The sequence below is a fragment of the Arachis ipaensis genome, chromosome B01 (genome assembly GCF_000816755.2).
Source record: "Arachis ipaensis cultivar K30076 chromosome B01, Araip1.1, whole genome shotgun sequence".
Lineage (NCBI taxonomy): Eukaryota > Viridiplantae > Streptophyta > Magnoliopsida > Fabales > Fabaceae > Arachis > Arachis ipaensis.
In genome coordinates, this window is record NC_029785.2 from 103,109,188 (window position 1) to 103,130,481 (window position 21,294).

At 36.4% G+C, this 21,294-nt stretch overlaps 1 protein-coding gene across 1 annotated transcript; it reads right to left on the bottom strand.

Moving 5' to 3' along the window:
- On the bottom strand, window positions 15,140-18,257 carry LOC107610043. Its single transcript, XM_016312115.1, has 2 exons — window positions 17,843-18,257; window positions 15,140-17,274 (listed from the first exon to the last, which is right to left on the bottom strand). Exons 1-2 carry the CDS (start codon window positions 18,255-18,257, stop codon window positions 15,140-15,142), a joined length of 2,550 nt encoding a protein of 849 aa, XP_016167601.1.

Below are 21,294 nucleotides of genomic sequence, written 5' to 3' on the forward strand. Positions count from 1 at the left end.
ACTTAAAGTGATTAGCTTCTTTGTAGTGATGACATATGATCTTGTTGAAATTCTTTTTGTACTCCTTTGAACTTGAACCTTTACTCTTTCCTTTGCCTCTCATTAGCCTTTTCAATCTTCTAGCAAAAAATATAATTTCATTATCTGAAAAACTATAATTAGAATCATCTTCTAATGACTCAACTTTTGATTTTAGGGTTATTCCTTTTCTTTTTGTGTCTTGGCTGGTGTTTGTGGTTTCATATGCAAGTAATTTTCCTTTTAACTCATCCTATGTTAATGGACTCAGATTATTGCTCTCGGATACCACATTTTCTCTTGTTTTTCACTCTTTTGTAAGACTTCTAAGTACTTTCCTCACAAGTATTAGTTCAATGTAGGTCACTCTCATAGTATCTAAACTTTTTATGACGATCGAGAATCTCCTGAACATCTCATCAATGGTTTCTCCTTCCTTCATGAAAAATATTTCATATTTTTGCAGCATATCTATCTTCGTTTCTTTGACTTGTTTGGTACTTTCGTGAGTGATTTGGAGTTTATCCCAAATTTTTTTTGTCGTTTTATATCTAGATTCCTTCTGATATTCCTCGAAGCTGCACAATGCATAATGTTGATGGCTTTGGCACTTAAGTCCACTTTCTTTTTGTCTTCTTCGTTCCATTCGGCTTTCTCTTTTGGAGTTACCACTAACTCAACACTTGTCTTGGTTGAAACTTGAGGACCATTTACAATGATCTTTTAAATATTGTAGTATGCATTCTTTCCTTCCAGTAGGTGTAGTTCTTACCATTAAAGAAAGGTGGCCTATTTAGGATTTGCCAAGGTTAGGATTTGCTGAAGGTTAGATTTTCAAACTGAAGTTGATTTTTTTTTTTTGTATGGAGTAAGGTTGCCAAGGTTAGGATTTGCTGAGCTGAGTCAACACATTAAATCTTGAACTGGCTGAAGTCTTCCCCTTCTTTTCATAAATCAAACCAGAAAATTAAGAATTAAGATTAGAGTTAAGTAGCGTAGAAGAGAGATGAGCAACAACAGTTTCATTGATTTGGGTTCCTCAATAAGTTTGTTAAATCCAAACCCATAATCTTGAGCTTTGGCCCCACGTTTCAATATCAACCATTGATTTATAGCAGAAGAAAGTAGCCTCCACTTTCTTCTTGTTACCAAAATGCATGTGCAGGGAGAAGGTGAATTCAACAAGTAATTGACTTGTATGTTAATAGAAACCTTTTACCTTTTTCTTTTGATTATGCTTGATTTAACCATTTTGATTTTGGCTCTATTTATTTGACATTACCTTCGAAATTTTGCTTTTTCTTCTTTCTTCTTTGATGTTTCATCGAAAGATGAACTCCTTGTGTCTTCTCTATACTTTAGCTAAATTAACAAAGCTCCACCAGCGACAAGATTCTTTTCCTTTCAAGAAGACAATGGACTGGACTATGAACTTAGTCTAAGTAGTTATGATTTAGCTACTTTGTTCTATTGTTTGGGCTACATAAATAAATTTTGGGTTTGCTACACTAACACATACATAGATCAAACATAATTTGATCTTTTAACTCAATCAAATATAATGTTTGCTATCATAATTTATTTTATTATTTACTAAACTCAGTCATTAGCATTTTTTGTTTGTCATTGACGAAGAAACAAGACCAAAAACTGATTTGTCTACTAAAATTAAACATAAGAGAATTTTTTGTGTATTTTAAAAGATAGAAGATTAAAATATCCCATCTTAAAAATTTTAGGGACTAATTTAAATAATTACTCTTTAATTTTCTGTGCGTCGCACATTACGTACATACAGTACTAGGGATGAATGAAATCCTCTCAAGATGGTATAGTTAGGATCGACTAACATGCACCTAGACCCTACCTAAGGACCCTAGTAAGCATTGCCCGTATTATTGTTATTAACTACAACCCTTCGTTTAGTTTTCTTGCCACATATATCTCCTCTAACTTTTCAACTGAAGCTCAGATCAGTTTCTCCATATGTATAACCACTCGACCCTCAATTTAATTATTTTGGACCCCTCCTTTGAGCTTCCATTTTCCATGCTCACTAGTGAACACACAGATTAAATATATCTATTTGGCTTTGTCGTTCATTTTGATTATATGGACGTATGTGTATGCTTATGCTCCATCCAATTTTTTTCCTATATATATGTCCCACCATTAGTCATTTAATGAAGGTCCATTCTTCTATTTTGACACGTTCACGTAAATGTTTAAATTTCTGGCAACTCTTATGATTTGAGCACTCTCACGAGTGTGATTTTTGCTCTATAATTTGATGATGATGATGATTGATGAGTGTATAGAAATGGGTCCAAGGGCAATGAGGGCGCTAAGTGGACCATAGCGTATAAAGAAATGAGTAACACGATGCTTAATTTAATTTGTTGAACTTGAACCTAACCGATGAAACCAATATGTTAAATCATAATTCTCTTATTTATAATAAATGTGAATATATAATACCTATATAGATTTGAAAGGCTTTATTGTTTATTAAGGCTTGGACAAGGTATGTAGGCCTATGTGTTATATCATCTCTAACCAATTTTATTTTGTTCATTTGCACCTACCTACTTTAGCGAATAATTATTATGCATCTTGGTACATACCGAAAATCCATGAGAGCATTATATATAGGTAATTTGTTCATTAAAATGCATCTTGTGGTTTCATTTCGTTATTATGTCGAANNNTTAAATTTATTCTTTAATCAGCTTTTTACATAAATTTAAAAAAAATTAAAACAAACACATTCAATAAATGTGATATTTTATACATTTTTTTTTTCAAATCTTAAAATACAAATTTAAAATACTAAAAATCAGGTAATTTAACTTTAATTAAAAAATAAAAAATAAAACCCAAACAAATCTCAAAACACACGTTGCCACCTTGATTTTTGTTTTGATTTTTGGTGTGTCTTCTTATAGATAAATTTAGATGTGTAAAGTGTAATAATGTACTTTTATTTAATTTTTTTTCTATTGAATTTTTTTTCCTCTTCTTTGATTTAGAATTCCAAAAGAATGTGGTTTAATTCAATTGCAGAAATATCAATGTTTTGTCGATTTTTAGCAAATCGATGGTGGTTTGATATCTAGTGGTCTGGGAGCGAAACCTACTCCTCTGTGCGAGTACCAGTTTTCTAGAAGTGCATCAAAGCGTCTTCGATTAGACCAAATTTAAAAATAAAAATAGAGTAAATCGGTAAACTAGTAAATAGGACTTAGAAATTAAAGTCTAAATAGATAATAAATAGAAAGATTTGCAATGAAATTAAAGGAAGACAATAAAATGCCTTCGATTGGATCAAAGGACTTTATATGAAAAATTTAAATGCAGAAGGATAAATTCAATGATGAAAGTAAAGAATACTTGGTAAATAAAATTAATTGAAATGTTAAGTTTACAGAAGAATAAATTGAAAGAAAGAAGAAGATGGAAGGAACCCTACAGAAAATGTAACTCGATCGCAAACTCAGGAATTCGTTGGGATGTGAGAGTGCTAGAGTGTTTTTTCTGAGTAAAAGTTCCAACCCTTATTCACTAATATTTCCTAGTATTTATAGGCTAATCTTTCATAACTGACCGTTAATTTACAATTAATTATAATTAAATACAACATTTCAAATCTGAAGTGCAATCTCACTTGGTATCCGTTTCCGCCGCATGATTGTAGATATTCCCCATGATCTTTTCGTGCAATAAAAGCCATTAACTTCCCACTATCACAACTATCTGACCAGCTCTTTCAAAGGCCTTACTCAATTCTTCGAATCGAGTCTACTATTCTATTTGGCTCACTCGATCAGCCAAACAATCAAAATTTAAATCAGTGCCGATTACCTCCAACTTCATACTTACGCGCGTGTCTTCTTGAGAAACCACACTTGACTCATTTCGATTCAACTCACTTTTATCGAAAATATTTTCCGATCAACAAATTGCCCCCTTGGATTAGTGTGGTTGCCTTCGATATCATTATCGAACAATAAAGCACTTAATCCAAAAGACGTCAGTTTTCAATCCAGTAATAATTGTCATTTAAACTCTCCATTACTACTGATCCACTCGATACATCTCCTGAGACTTGCGCTTTATCTCTCCATTACTTCATCTTCCTCGCGAAGTTACCTCTATTCGTATCCTTTCTACAGTAACCGCTATAGTGATACTTTAAATTTATCACTCTCCCCATCGTTCAAATTTCTTCAACCTTATCATTCTCTGAGTTTCCTCTACATCAAGGAGCTCTTCGCAAAATCTTCAACCTTTATTCTCTTTTACTCTTTCTGATAATGGCTGGCTCTACCTCTCAAGCTATCACCCAAGACAAAGGTAAAGGCCCCAAAATAGCACCACCATCTCCACCGGCCTTCGCATTCTCAATCAAGTCAATGATGAAGTCATTGACGATCCCCATTTACAAACCAATGACACTAGAATTCTAATACCCTTTACAATTGGTGCCGATACACACTGCTTCCTCGGACCGATTGAGTCTCTGGAGAGGGCAAATAAAAAACTTTCTTTCTTCCTAAGTGCTTAAGGGGAATATTTATTGATAAACCAATCCTTTAATATCTCTCATTTTATCAACCAAAAATCCTTCAGGAACAATCCGAAATTTAATCCTCGGGGATACAATTTTACAGCTTGGTATCAATGTCTTGAACCTACTAAGAGTGTTGATTGGAAAGCTTTAGGAATCCACGAACTTCTAAGGCTTTTTCACTTCTCACTTACCACATACCCTTGGATGATTCGGGCTGTGACATGTTTCTGGAATAGGACAACCAACAACTTTCACCTTCCATGTGGAATGATCAGAATGTCTTTTCTGGACGTGGCTGCTATTACAGGGCTCCCAATCAATTTTCCAGACTATACTCCTGACATGCAGTCGAAGCGTCAGTACAATGTGGTTCTAACCAGTTCTTACAGTGACTTTATTGCCCACAACATGGGTGCAGAAGGTACGAAAATCATTAAAAATGAACATGTTGCCTTCCTGTTCTATTGGTTAAATGCCATTCTATTCTGTTTTCGAAGTGTCCAAATGTCGAAATTTTACCTTCCTTTAGCTATTCTTCTCCACGAAGGAAAAACCCTCAATTTGGCCAAGATTCTTCTAGGACATATTTTCGAAGAACTTAGTCAATTTGTTTGTGACCTTCGAGACAACAAAATCATCAGTACAGGGGGCCCTCTATGGCTTCTTTAACTATGGCTTAATGCCTGAAGAACTGAAGATTGATGGTTTAGAGGTTATAGTAAACTCTCGTTGTAAGTATAGTTACTAAACCAAGCAATCAACCTTTCTTACAAAAGTTTTTGGTTGTCACAAGTAACAAACCCCTTTTGGAATTGATAACCGAGTATTCAAACCTCGGGTCGTCTTCTCAAGGAATTGCAGGGAGGTATGTTCTTATTATTGGTTATGAGTTTGTAAATTGGGGTTTTGGAAGTAAGGAGGGAATATGTTATATGACAAGTAAAATAAAATAATAATAATAAAATCTCTTGGCAAGGTATAAGAATTGGAATTCCTATCCTAGTTATCCTTATCAAGTGTGAAGAGAATTGGGTTTTAATCCCACTTGGTCAGCCTTTATTAAACAAAGGAAGGTTAAGTGGACTGATTAGCCTGATTCTCAAGTCCTAGTCAACTCCTGTGGAGAGACTAGTGTTAGAGCAATCCTAGCTAAAGCAGAATCTGCCAATTTCAATCACTTGCTGAGTTTGATAACTCAAGTACTACCAATCACTTGACCAAAGCCAAAAGGGAGAAAAATATCTAAATTAAATTGATAGCAATCTTAAATAGAGCAAAGCAATCTTAAATCTGAAATACCTCAAATAACATTAATTAAAAAAATTATATGTAACATGGAAGAGTTCATAAATTAAATTGAGAAAATAAATAAAAATAAAGAACCTGGGATTGAGAGCCACTCCTAAAACTAAGAGAAATCCTAAATCCTAATCCTAAGAGAGAGGAGATAACCTCTCTCTCTAAAAACTACATCTACTCCTAAAATTGTGAATATTGAAAGCATATTTATGAATGGATGCATTCCTCCACTTTATAGCCTCTAATCTGTATTTTCTGGGCCGAGAACTGGGTCAGAAACAACCCAAAATTCGCTAGTTGCGAATTCAACATGCTGAATTTCCGTCACTGCGATGCATCCGCATGGAGCACGCGGTCGCATCACCTAGCATCAGAGAAACTATGGCATATTATATATCAAATCGAAGCACCGGACGTTAGCTTTCCAACGCAACTGGAACTGCGTCGTTTGGACCTTCGTAGCTCAAGTTATGACTGTTTGAATGCGAAGAGCTCAGGCTGACAGCTTTGCAGTTTCTTCAACTTCTTGTACTCCTTCCACTTTTGCATGCTTCTTTTCCATCCTCCAAGCCATTCCTGCCCTATAATCTCTGAAAGCACTTAACACACATATCAAGGCATCTAATGGTAATAAGAAAGGATTAATAATAAGCAAATATAAGATCAAAGAAGCATGTTTTCAATCATAGCACAAAATCAGGAAGGAGTTGTAAAACCATGCAAATAGTATGAATAAGTGGGTAAAGAGTTGATAAAATCCACTCAATTGAGCACAAGATAAACCATGAAATAGTGGTTTATCAACCTCCCCACACTTAAACATTAGCATGTCCTCATGCTAAGCTCAAGAGAAGCTATAAAGATGAAGAGGAATGGTAGAATGTATGAAATGCAACCTATCTATATGAATGCAACTACGTACAAAAATGATTCTACCTACTTGGTTTAAAAGTAAATAAATTCTCCAAGAATAAATATGAACTGGATTTCACTAATTCAAATCATGAAAATGAAGTACAAATAGACTTGCAAGAAGAAAATAGCTCATGAAAGCAGGGAACAAGGAATTGGGCATCGAACCCTCACTAGTAGTGTATACACTCTAATCACTCAAGTGTTTAAGGTTGGATTCTTTCAATTCTCTACTAACCTTGCTTTCTAAGGCTTGCTCTTCATCTAACAATCAACAAAAATTTAATGCACAGATACACATATCAAGAGGTCTTTTAAGGGTTGTAATGGGGTTAGGGTCAATGTAGGATTGTATTTGGCCAAGTGGACTAAAATCTGAATCCTTAATTAACTTAAACTTTTTACCTAACTTTAGACAATCCATGTAATCATAATACCACATCTAACTATCCATTAACCATGTTTTCCACATATTCATGCATCTGTATATGATTAAATTATTGGATGCATGAATCATGTCATGTCCTATTTCTTTCACATTTTTAGAAAATTCTAACATACTCAATTCTCAAACCAAATATTTTCAATCCCAATTTCTCCACACTTAATTCATGAGCACTCTTACTAGTCTAAGCTAACCAAAGATTCACATTAAGGACATTATTGTTTTCCGCTTAGAGTTAATGATGTGCTAAAGTAAAGAATAAAAGGGGTAAAATAGGCTCAAATTGGTTTGCAAAGGATAATGAAAGGGTAAGGTCATATGGGTATGTAAGCTCAGTGAAACAAAGGCCTCAATCATATAAGTGCATGCATACATCAAACCATGGAAATAAAGAATTAAGCAAGACAAAGATCACAATTTTAGAGAGAAAAATACACACCAAAACAGAATATTGGTTGATAAAATGCAACCAATTTAAATAAGCTTAAAATCTCACTGGTTTTGTGTGTTCGAGCTCTAAACCATGTTCCAGTATAATATCTCTTCAAACAAGTGTAACATTAAATTTTATTCAAATTAGTGAAATTCTCTAAAAATTTTCTTGAAAAAGATAATATTACTTCAACCAAGTGGTAAAATATGCAAAAAATTAAACAAATATGCAATCAAACATGCAAATGCAACAATGAATAAGGAAAATAAATCATTGGTGTTGAGATAGAGGAGTAACTAACCCATGGAGATCGGTATCGACCTCCCCACACTTAAAGATTGCACCGTCCTCGGTGCATGCTGAGATGTGCAGGTGGACGGGTTGCTCCAACTGACGCTTGTAGATGGAGGTGCCTTAGTTGGAGATCTCTTGGTTCATTTCCTTGTTGGTGTCTTGTCAGTGGCCTTCTCTTTTTCTTTCTTGGTACCCATGCCTAAGGAAGAAGAAAAAAGGAAGAGTGCAAAATTATAGAAAACTAAGACTGGAAGGGAGGAAATTCCAAGTGATAAGGAATGCCAAAGGAAAGATGATAGCCCAACTACATGGTAGCTATAACATGTAGGAAAGACAACAATAAAGATAAAAAAGGGGCAATTCAAAATAATAAGATGCAAGAGGATAAAAACATGCAAATAATAGGCATGAGAAGCATAGCTCAAGCATCAAGTAATAAATATGCTAAATTAAAGAGCATGTGTAATGATGACAATTGTGAATGATAATCCCAAATATATGTGGAGCACAAGTGTTGTGAAAAAGAGGCATGCAAGTGAAAGAGTAAAATAAAATAAGATTTAAAATGCCATAAAAGCTTTTTCACAAACACTGGGTGTGCAAGTTAAAATAGGGATGAAAATAATGTAATCCAAATGTATATGAGAGCCATGAATAAATGTCAATTGTCAAATCTCTCCTCAGAATAGCCACCTGCTCAAATAAATTAAGGCACTTATCCAAATAAAACTCCAACACCAACATAAAAATGCATGAAAAAGAATTGAAAAAGAAAAAGGAAAGAACAAATAAATGCATTAAATTAAAGGGATAGAAGAGTAGAGGGAAAGAAGGAGAGAAAGAAAGAAGAAAGAAGAGAGAAGAAGAAAGAAATTAGGATTTGGGGAAGAAAAGATAAGATATTTTTGGCTAATTTAGATAAGTTGTGCGGCGCAAGCGACGCGGTCGCGTGACGCACGCGGTCGCGCGACTTGCGCTTAAACTGAATGACGCGGTCGCGTCGGTCACACGGTCGCGTGACCCGTTTTAGGCTAATGGCGCGAGGGTAGCCTCACACTCGCACAACTCTCTGTTCAAAATTATATTAGTGAAAAATTTTAAGTGACGCGATCGCATGGGGCATGCGATCACGTGAGTGGGCCTTAAAGGAATATAACGCGGTCGCGTGGGTCACGCGACCGCATGGGAGGGATTATGCGTTCAGCACCAATCCAGCACCACTCTCGCACAGCTTTCGGGTGTGCACCACTTTGACGTCGAAATCTTGGTCACGCGGCCGCGTGGGGAACGCGGTCGCGTGGGAGGCCATTATTCCCATATGACGCGGTCGCATGGGACGATTTTTGCCATTGGCACGCCTCCAGCCACGCTCTCGCGTGACTTTCTGTTCGTTTTCTTTTCTTCCCATTGCACTGGTGACGCAGACGCGTCAGCGACGCTGCCGCGTCGCGTGCGTGCTTTTTTTTATGCATGAAAAATGCAGAATGCAGTGTTAATATGAATGTGATGCAAAACTCCAGGTTCAATATAATAAAATAAAATAAAACTCGAAAACAAATAAAATTATCTAAAAAATGAAAAAGGAACGATCATACCATGGTGGGTTGTCTCCCACCTAGCACTTTTAGTTAGAGTCCTTAAGTTGGACATTTGGTGAGCTCCCTGTTATAGTGGCTTATGCTTGTATTCATCCAGGAATCTCCACCAATGTTTGTGATTCCAGTAACCTCCGGGGTCCCAAACTAGGCATGCAAAGCCCTTAAGAAGCTTTAGACAGATTCTTAGGCTCCCGGGGTGACAAATGTCAGAGCAGATTTCAGGATCCCAAATCTTGCTTTTACACCCATTTTTGTCGGGATCTGTATTTTTCCAACTGGGTGATAAGTAATTTGAATTCTCACTGCAGCTACCAAACAGCTTCCTAGACCCATTCAATTGAGCTTTACACCAACCTTTGCGTTTAAACTTAAAGCTTCCAACCATGATGAACCTTGCAGGACAATTCTTACCACTGGCCATCTTCCTCTTACTCTTAATGTTACAAAGAGCTCTAAGTTGACCATCCGTCTCCAGTAGCCCATATTCAAATGGAATTAGAAAGCTAAGGGATATGAATTTTACCCACTTGAATGTTGTGAAGGATGATGGCAACTTAGGGGGAGGTATTTTTAATGAAATTGCAAGCTCCACTCCCTTGTGCTCTTCTCTGACAACTTCCACCTCTTTGCAAATTTCTTCAATATCAACCTCTTTCTCTTGGTAGCTTTCTTCCAGTTCAATCTCTTCTTCATTGTTTACCAAGGGTACGGGAGGTTGTGCTTCTTCTTCTTTAATCTCCATGTCTAGTCCAACGGGAGAGGATTCAAATGTAGATAAGACTTCATCAATGATTGAATCCATCTCTTGATCATCTCCTTCAAAGTTTTCAACCATGATATGCCTTGGAGGTTGTACACCCTCCTCAACATCAATTTCAAACGTCTCTGAAGGAGGCTCTGTAACTTGAGTTTCCCATGGAGGTTTCGCATCTCCTAAGTCTTCAACCACTTCTTCCTCCTCAATGGCAGGCGTAGCTTCTTCTAATTGTTCCAATACAAAGCCATGTTCCTCATTGTCCACCGAAGTTTCTAGTGTCTCCTTCATACTTTGCTCTTCTTTTATTTTTCACATGTAGCCATGGGAGTTCTTTGAGTGCTCAGATATTGGGAAGCTATTATATTTACTAACTCGCCGAAGGCGGCCGCAAAATTTTGCACACTCTTATTCATCCTTTCTTGCCTTTGAAGAATAACACGAAGTCTGTCATCCATTGGAGGTTGGGGTGGATATGAGGATTCATTGGTTGGGAGAGAGGGTTCATAATAGGAAGGTAGTTCATCTTGATAATGATATGGAGATGGTGAATATTGAGGTGGTGGTTCATGAGAGTAGTTGTGTTGGAAAGGTGGTGGTTCTGTGTATGGTTCATTTGGCTCATAAGGTGGTTGGTATGGTGGATACGGGTTAGGGTCATATGGAGGTGATTGGCGGAAAGGGGCTTGTGAGTATGGTGGTCCAAAGTCATGTTGAGGAAAGGGTTCATAGGCATATGGTGGTGGTTGTTGCCAAGAGGGTTGATCAAATCCTTGTGGCTCCTCCCATCTTTGATTGTTCCAACCTTGGTGCCTGTTCTCATTGTAATTTCTTCTTTCTGCAACATAATTGTAACCAGACTCATAACCAAAGGGGTGAGAGTTCATAGTAGTAGGAGAAAATAAGAACAAAAACTAATAAAAAGAAAATATTTTGAAAAAGATATGATTTTTGAAAAAGGATAAGAAAAGATTTTGAAAAAGATATGATTTTAAAAAAAATATTTGATTTTTAAAAATAAGAATGATAAGAAATTTTTTTTTAAATATTTACAATAACCAATAATAAGGCACACGTTTGCAATTCCCCGGCAACGGCGCCATTTTGAAGAACTGAAGATTGATGGTTTAGAGGTTATAGTAAACTCTCTTTGTAAGTATAGTTACTAAACCAAGCAATCAACCTTTCTTACAAAAGTTTTTGGTTGTCACAAGTAACAAACCCCTTTTAAAATTGATAACCGAGTATTCAAGCCTCGGGTCGTCTTCTCAAGGAATTGCAGGGAGTTATGTTCTTATTATTGGTTATGAGTTTATAAATTGGGGTTTTGGAAGTAAGGAGGGAATATGTTATATGACAAGTAAAATAAAATAATAATAATAAAATCTCTTGGCAAGGTATAAGAATTGGAATTCCTATCCTAGTTATCCTTATCAAGTGTGAAGAGAATTGGGTTTTAATCCCATTTGGTCAGCCTTTATTAAACAAAGGAAGGTTAAGTGGACTGATTAGCTTGATTCTCAAGTCATAGTCAACTCCTGTGGAGAGACTAGTGTTAGAGCAATCCTAGCTAAAGTAGAATCTGCCAATTTCAATCACTTGCTGAGTTTGATAACTCAAGTACTACCAATCACTTGACCAAAGCCAAAAGGGAGAAAAATATCTAAATTAAATTGAAAGCAATCTTAAATCTGAAATACCTCAAATAACATTAATTAAGAAAATTATATGAAACATGGAAGAGTTCATAAATTAAATTGGGAAAATAAATAAAAATAAAGAACCTGGGATTGAGAGCCACTCCTAAAACTAAGAGAAATCCTAAATCCTAATCCTAAGAGAGAGGAGAGAACCTCTCTCTCTAAAAACTACATCTACTCCTAAAATTGTGAATATTGAAAGCATATTTATATATGGATGTATTTCTCCACTTTATAGCCTCTAATCTGTGTTTTCTGGGCCGAGAAATGGGTCAGAAACAACCCAGAATTCGCTGGTTGCGAATTCAACATGCTGAATTTCCGTCACTGCGACGCATCCGCATGGAGCACGCGGTCGCGTCACCTAGCGTCAGGGAAACTATGGTATATTATATATCAAATCGAAGCTCCAGACGTTAGCTTTCCAACGCAACTGAAATCACGTCGTTTGGACCTCTGTAGCTCAAGTTATGACTGTTTGAATGCGAAGAGGTCAGGCTGACAACTTTGCAGTTTCTTCAACTTCTTGTACTCCTTCCCCTTTTGCATGCTTCTTTTCCATCCTCCAAGCCATTCCTGCCCTATAATCTCTGAAAGCACTTAACACACATATCAAGGCATCTAATGGTAATAAGAGAGGATTAATAATAAGCAAATATAAGATCAAAGAAGCATGTTTTCAATCATAGCACAAAATCAGGAAGGAGTTGTAAAACCATGCAAATAGTATGTATAAGTGGGTAAAGAGTTGATAAAATCCACTCAATTGAGCACAAGATAAACCATGAAATAGTGGTTTATCAATGCCATTTTTGAAAATTTCATGACAAATCTGAAGGGGGTAGTACAGATAAGCAATACATTGATGGTTTTCGATTGTCTGAATTCAGACCCAATTTTCCAAAAACCGAATCAGATGAAGACAGATTTTGGGCTATTTTCTCTCTTTTCCATACTTGTAAAGATTTCGACAATGACAAACTTAATTTTACTCCTTTCTTGCATCGCAATCATGGTCCTGCTTGGTTGGAACGTTTACTCTTTCCTGACACAAATGAAGCAAATGAACTTGTAAATCGAATTTGGGCAAACATGTTGACTGTCCAAGTAATACCAATAGGGCTACCTTTACATAAGAAAGAAAGGTTCAAAATTACCCTGTATGCTCCACATTTGACAGCCAGACAATTGGAATTTTCTCAAGCCATCCCAACACCACAACCTCGAAATGATGATCCTTTCTGCCACATTACCTTGACTACTCAAGAGGATTTTAATTCTTACCTCTTAAAGAATCAACAGCGCAGGGACCGTTTCAATTTCGTGGTGTACGATTGCAGCTTCTATATCACCAAATCCTATTTTGAATGGTGGGCTGCTTACTACTCTAGGTACACCCATACCTTGGAAGACATTCAATAAACTGCAATTCGAACTACCCTTGTTGTTGAGAGTTCTCCAAAAAGAACTCAAAAAAGGAAAGCTGAAACTGCTCGACCACCACCATCTAAGAGTAGAAGAACTCCTACCAGAACTTCTCGAAAGGTAACCATTTCCTATAATTCTCCCTTTTGACTTAAGATGCACTTCAACTTATATTTTCTTAACCATACTCAACTCTGAATTTCTTATCAGTTGATACTGCCATCATCAACTGAGAGTTCTGATGAAAGTGAACCAACCAACAAGGACACTCTTGTTGCTTCCTCTCAATTGAAAGATGCAGCCGATTCTGATCCTGTCACTCAGTTAATACTAAGATCCAGAATTCCTCAGGTAACACAACCATCTCTACACATTTTACTTAGTTTAAAAAATAAATTTTAAACTCACAATTGTGTACATTTTGTATTAGCTTATTAATGTTGCCCAATCGACTTCTTCTACTGGAGCTCTCGATCAACCAATTCCTCAACAACAGAATGACCCAGAGCATTCCACATCACATGGTTCAATCCAATTCACCGGGTCCCTACAAACAATTTCTGCTACTCATCCGCCACTTTCTCACACGACATAGGTGATTGATCTAACAGCAAATCCTTTGCAGCACTCTCTAGAAGAAACCCATAAACTTGAATCAATTTCACCAAATAATCAAGCCGTATCTTCCACAGAAAATATAGTAGTCACAGACTCCGATTCTTCTTCTAAAGCTGCTGACACTACTAATTCAACTTCCTCTCAGTCTAAGGTTTCGAAAACTCCTCCCAAGTTACAACCCAGATCTTCACCCCAAACTAACCTTCAAACTCCTCCCGGACCAAGACCTGGAACAACGAGTGCTTCCACCACTCCTACAAGTTCTTTCTTGGACAACTTGATTTCTGTCTTAAATAAAGTTATCCAGGAAAATAAAATCTCAGTGCCTGTACCAGCGATCTCAAGACCTGCCACATCAAGGCCTTCAATTGAATTGGATCCTGATATTCGGGAATAATTTCGATCACTCATCAAGCTTCTGGATCATCCACCTACCACATGGGTTAATGATCCAATTCTCAACAAACTCTTGGCTGATCTTTTGAATTCCTCTTTTGAACTCCCAATTAACACACCACATTCTGCCTCCATTCAAGAATTCAAACAGCTTCTTAATGAGAGTGTTTCATCTCAATTCCAACTTCAAGAAATCGAGAATGAAGAAGCAATAGCCAAATCCAATATAGAAAATTGTCACGCAACCGCTCAACTCATCCAAGCTTCTCATGAGGAATTTGATGTAAGAATTTCCCATGCCATTTCTGTTCAAGCTTTTCATGATAAAAAAGAAGCAAGACTTGAGGCAGAATTAATTCAGATTCAAGAACAACTTGCCACCATACGCCAAAGTCGAGACACCCTAGCCAAACCTTTGGCCGTAGCCTAGCAAGATCAACATCTCCTTATTCAAGAACTTGTCTCAATTGATACCAAGAAAGGAGAATATGAAAAACAACTTGAGAAAATTCAAACTGACAAGTTTAAACAAATTGAAGTGCTTTCCATTCTGGAAAACAAAAGGACAAAGCTGCGCTCTGATTTGGCTAAACTAGTGGCGCCTTGAATTTCTTTTCATTTGTAATTTTGTTTTTGTAATGACTTTTAACTTTTCTGAACTTATGCATGTTAAATTTCTATGTTTGCCAACAATAGAAATATTTCAGATATTTCCCATTAATCAAATTAATCACTTTCCCTGATTCAATATCTTTAACTTGATAAGCATTTCCACAATATACCCCTATCACTTGAAAGGGACCTTCCCAACTATGGGACCACTTACCCAAGAATCTTGATTTCTTTTCCATCGGTAAAATGACTTTCAAAACTAACTCACCTATTTTGAAAGATTTTTTCTTAATTCGATGATTATAACTTTGAGCAACACTTTCTTTTTGTCGAATTACATTATCAAGTGCTAAGATTCGCTCTGAGTCTAACTCATTTAACTCATCAAACATTGCATTCCAATAATCATCGACTGGCAAATAATTTTGTTTTGATACTCTTAAAGTATTTAAATTAATTTCTAATGGTAACACTACATCATGGCCATACACCAATTTATAAGGTGAAGTCCCTGTCGAACCTCTTGGTGAATTCTGATAAGCCCATAATACTTGACTTAAAGTCTCATGCCATGTTCGAGATTTATTCCCAATATGATTTTTAATCAAGCCTATCAATATCTTATTTGCTGCTTCTACCTGCCCATTAGCCTGTGCATAATAAGGAGTCAAAGTAATCATATTAATACTCCTTGAAGCCGCAAAACTTTTCATCCTATGACCAGTAAACATTGTTCCTTGATCAGTACTTAATGTTTGAGGAATTCCAAATCGATGAATAATATGTTCCTCAATAAAATCTATTATTTCATTTTGACTTACTTCAATCAAAGGAATCGCTTCAACCCATTTCGTAAAATAATCAATCGCTACTAAGATAAACTTATGTTGCTTGGATGAAGGAGGATGAATTAATCCAATTAAATCCAAAGCCCAACCTCTAAATGGCCATGGCTTTATTATCGAATGTAATTCAGATGCTGGAATTTGTTGAATTGAACCATGCTTTTGGCATTCCAAGCATGCCTTTGCATAATCAATACAATCTTTTATCATAGATGGCCAATATACATGGTTTCGATACAATACCCATCTCATCTTCTTCCTTGCCTGATGGGCACCACATATTCCATTATGGACTTCATCCAAAGCAATGCTTTGATCATCTCGACTTAAGCATCTTAACAAACTCCCATCAATCCCTTTTTTGTATAATTCATAAGCTAATAAGACAAAATTCATTGCTCGTAATTTTATCTTTCTATCAACTGCAACATTGGGATCCTTTAAATAAAGAGCAATAGTCTTTCTCCAATCAGAATCCTCCCATCCATCTATACACAAGACCTCTCTTTCATTTGCTAGTACCAAAATTTGATGGATACCAGATAATTTTCTAAAAGTCTCTGGGCCGACCCGATACCTTGAAGCAATTTGGGCTAACTCATTAGCAATTTCATTATGAATTCTAGGGATATGCACCAAAGAAACTTTTTGAAAAGACGTCAATAACTCCCAAGCAGTTACTAAATATTTTTGTAACATCTCATTATTACACTTAAACTCCTTCGACAACTGCTTTAAAACTAATTGTGAATCTCCTAGAATTTGGACTTCTAAAACTCCTTTTTCGATTAAAATTTCAAGACCCAAAATCAAAGCCTCATATTCAACTACATTATTGGAACAAGGATACTTTAATTCGAACAAGAACTCTGATGGGATATCCTCCAGTGAGATAATGAGAATTCCAACCCCTGCACCATCTTTATTCTTAGATCCATCGAAATACAATTTCCAATAGTTGACTTCTACATCAACTATATTTTTTCCCTGATCATGCAGATCTTTCGAATTATCTACAAGAAAATCTGCAATGACCTGTCCTTTAACAGTCTTTGCTGGGACATACTGTAAATCAAATTCTGTTAACGCTAGCATCCATTTCCCCAAACGTCCTCTCAATATAGGAAAACTTAACATATATTTAATAAGATCGGTTTGCGCTATAACTTTCACTGATTTAGCCACGATATAACATTTTAACTTCATACAAGCATGATATAGTGACAAACACAATTTTTCGATCGGGGAATACCTTGTCTCAATATCGGTTAAAACTCGACTAAGGTAATAAACTGCCCGTTCATGCCCGTTTTCATCATCTTGAGCTAACATACACCCTATAGTATTTTCAAATGCTGCAATGTATAATTTTAAAGGTTCAGATGGACAAACATTTGCCATAATAGGTGCTTTTGACAAATACGCCTTGATCGAATTGAACGCTAATTGATGCTCTGTGGTCCATTCGAATTTCGAACCATTTTTTAATTTCACTAAAGGTACAAACACTTTAGTTCAATCTGAAAGATTCGAGATGAATCTTCGAAGATAATTAACTTTACCCAAAAATGATTGCACTTTCTTCTTCGATTTGGATGCAGACAATGCTAATATTGCATCTGCTTTATTTTTATCAATGGCTATTCTTTTTTTATGAACAACAAATTCCAAGAAATTTTCAGCCGACACTCCAAAAGCACATTTCAACGGATTTATTTTTAATCATTTCTTCCTCATAGTAAGGAATGCCTTTCTTAAATGGTCTATATGCTGACTCACAGAAATCGACTTGACCATCACATCATCGATATATACCTCCATAAATCTTCCAATAAACTCGTGGAAAATGGCATTCATTGCTCGTTGATATGTCGCTCCAGTATTTTTTTAAACCAAAAGGCATAACCACCCACTCATATGTACCTAATGCCCCAGGACAACGGAAGGCAGTTTTAGCTACGTCATCTTCCGCAATGAAAATTTGGTTATATCCAGAATAACCATCCATGAAACTAAGAATTTCATTTCCTGCTGCAGAATCAATTAACATATTTGCAATCGGCATAAAGTACTCATCCTTTGCAGTGGCATTATTCAAATCTCGAAAATCAATGCACACCCTTAACTTCCCATTTTTCTTCATCACAGGGACAATATTTGATACCCACTCTAGATAACGTGTAGTTCGAATAAATTTTGCTTTGATCAAGCGTTCTATTTCTTCTTTAATTTTCACATTGATTTCAGGAGCAAAACGTCTTGGGGTTTGCTTCACAGGTCGAGTATTAGGTTTTAATGCTAATCGATATTCTATTAATGAACGATCGAGACCAGGCATTTTATGGTAATCCCACGCAAAGCAATCTTTAAACTCATGTAACAAATTGAAAAGGTCAGTTCAAAAAGGATCAACAAGATCTTTACAAATATACGTAATTCGAACGTCATCATGAGTCCCCAAATTAATTTCTTCTAAAGGATCCTGAGATTCGAACCCTTTATAGTAATCATCCTCTTTAATTGAATATTTTTCAAATCCCAAAGGCTCCAAATCATAAATACAATCAAAAGTAAAATCAATAGAATCATGAGAAATAGAAGAGACTTGACTTTCGATTAAATCATTGCTAATTTTATTTTCTACACAATGGACCTCTGCTATTAAATCGGCAATCCAGCTCGCATCATTAATTTCATTACAAGAAGTAGGGAAATCATAACTAAATTCGACTGGAAGCATCGAATCAAACATACTACCATTAACAAATTTACTAACCCTATCCGATTCAACTTCATCAGAAGAATCATCTTTATTTTCTAAAAACTGAAAATTATTTAAATAATTATGTAATGTTACCAGGTAATTGGAAACCCCCTCAACCTAGCTCATGGTGCAATCTTCAGAGTCTTCAAGAAAGACAGTCCCAACCAGTCAGTTCGAAGCCCACGTCTGGATAATGCAACTTTACCGAAAGGCCTTCTGAAGTCAAATAACGCCCTTCACAATTATAAGGATTTAGAGATTGATCAACATTTAAAGGCTTTAATTTTCGATTATAAATTCTAAAATCGACATGCATCTGCTCGACATATAGACTCGAATCCGCTTTGGCAATTTTAGGTTTGCCTTCCTTAGTCCATAGAAGTACGCTCTGATGCACTGTTGAGGGTACATCACATTTCTGGACTTTACTATGAGTTTGTGTGTTTTTCTGTGATTTAGGTACTTTCTGGTTGAAATTGAGGGACCTGAGCAAAAATCTGATTCAGAGGCTGAAGAAGTACTGCAGATGCTGTTGGATTCTGACCTCCCTGCACTCAAAGTGGATTTTCTGGAGCTACAGGAGTCCAAATGGTGCGCTCTCAATTGTGTTGAAAAGTAGACATCCAGGGCTTTCCATCAATATATAATAGTTCATACTTTGCCCGAGTTTAGATGACGCAAACTGGCGTTCAACGCCAGCCTTCTGCCCTATTCTGAAGTTAAACGCCAGAAACAGGTTGCAAAGCAGAGTTAAACGCCAGAAACAGGTTACAAACTGGCATTTAACTCCAAGAAAGACCTCTGCACGTGAAAGCTTCAATGCTCAGCCCAAGCACATACCAAGTGGGCCCGGAAGTGGATTTCTGCATCATTTACTCATTTCTGTAAACCCTAGTAACTAGTTTAGTATAAATAGGACTTTTTACTATTGTATTTACATCTTTTGGAATATCTTTGGATTATCTTTAGATCATTTTGTACACGTTTAGGGGGCTGGCCATTCGGCCATGCCTGGACCTTGTTCTTATGTATTTTCAACGGTAGAGTTTCTACACACCATAGATTAAGGTGTGGAGCTCTGCTGTTCCTCATGAATTAATGCAAAGTACTACTATTTTTCTATTCAATTCAGACCTATTTCTTCTCTAAGATATTCATTCTCACTCAAGAACATGATGAATGTGATGATTATGTGACGCTCATAATCATTCTCACTTATGAACGCGTGCCTAACAAACACTTTCGTTCTACATGCAAACATGCTTGAATGTGTATCTCTTAGCATTCTGATCGTGAGATCAGAGTCTTCGTGGTATAGGCTAGAACTATTAGCGGCCATTCTTGAGGTTCGGAAAGTCTAAACCTTGTCTGTGGTATTCCGAATAGGATCCGGGAAGGGATGGCTGTGACGAGCTTCAAACTCGCGAGTGCTGGGCGTAGTGACAGACGCAAAAGGATTAATGAATCCTAGTCCAGTATGATCGAGAACCGACAGATGAATAGCCGTGTGGTAACAGCGCATCTTGGACCATTTTCACTGAGAGGATGGAAAGTAGCCATTGACAACGGTGATGCCCTACACAAAGCTTGCCATAAAAAAGAGTGGGAATGATTGGATGAAGACAGCAGGAAAGCAGAGGTTTAGGAGGAACGAAAGCATCTCTATACGCTTATCTGAAATTCTCACCAATGACTTACATAAGTATCTCTATCCCATTTTACGTTCTATTTATCTTTTAATTATTAAAACTCTATAACCATTTGAATCCGCCTGACTGAGATTTACAAGGTGACCATAGCTTGCTTCAAGCCGACAATCTCTGTGGGATCGACCCTTACTCACGTAAGGTTTATTACTTGGACGACCGAGTGCACTTGCTGGTTAGTTGTGCGAAGTTGTGACAAAGTGTGTGAATTACGTTCCGAGCACCAAGTTTTTGGTGCCGTTGTTAAGGATCACAATTTCGTGCACCAAGTTTTTGGTGTCGTTGCCGGGGATTGTTCGAGTTTGGACAACTGACGGTTCATCTTGTTGCTCAGATTAGGTAATTTTATTTTAATTTTAAGTTTTTTCTTTTATTCTTATTATTTTCGAAAAAAAATTAAATTATTCTATGGCTTCAGAATTTTTAAGAATGAATTCTAGAGTTTCAAGAGATATGTTGAATCCTGGCTGGCTGTTAAGCCATGTCTAATCTTTTGGACCGAGGTTTCACTTATCCTTAAGAGAAGAGCTTCTTTGACTTCTTCAGCAATTCAGCTGTTGTATGCCTGATTTGTATCTGCTAAAGCTTGGCTGACCATTGGCCATGTCTAGTGTTTTGGACCGGAGCTTTCACTGAAAGCTTGGCTGGCTAGTGAGCCATGTCTAATTCCTGGACCGGCGCTTTAGACTAACATTGAATGATTCTTGGAATTCTCATTAAAAATTTTGAAATCCTTAATTCTCGTTTTCCAATTAATTTTCGAAAAAAATCAAAAAAATTAATAAAATCATAAAACTAAAAATAATTTGATGTTTCTTGCTTGAATCTAGTGTCAAGTCATAAGTTTGGTGTCAATTGCATGTTTATCTCTTTTTTGCATTTTTCAAAAATTCATGCATTGCATT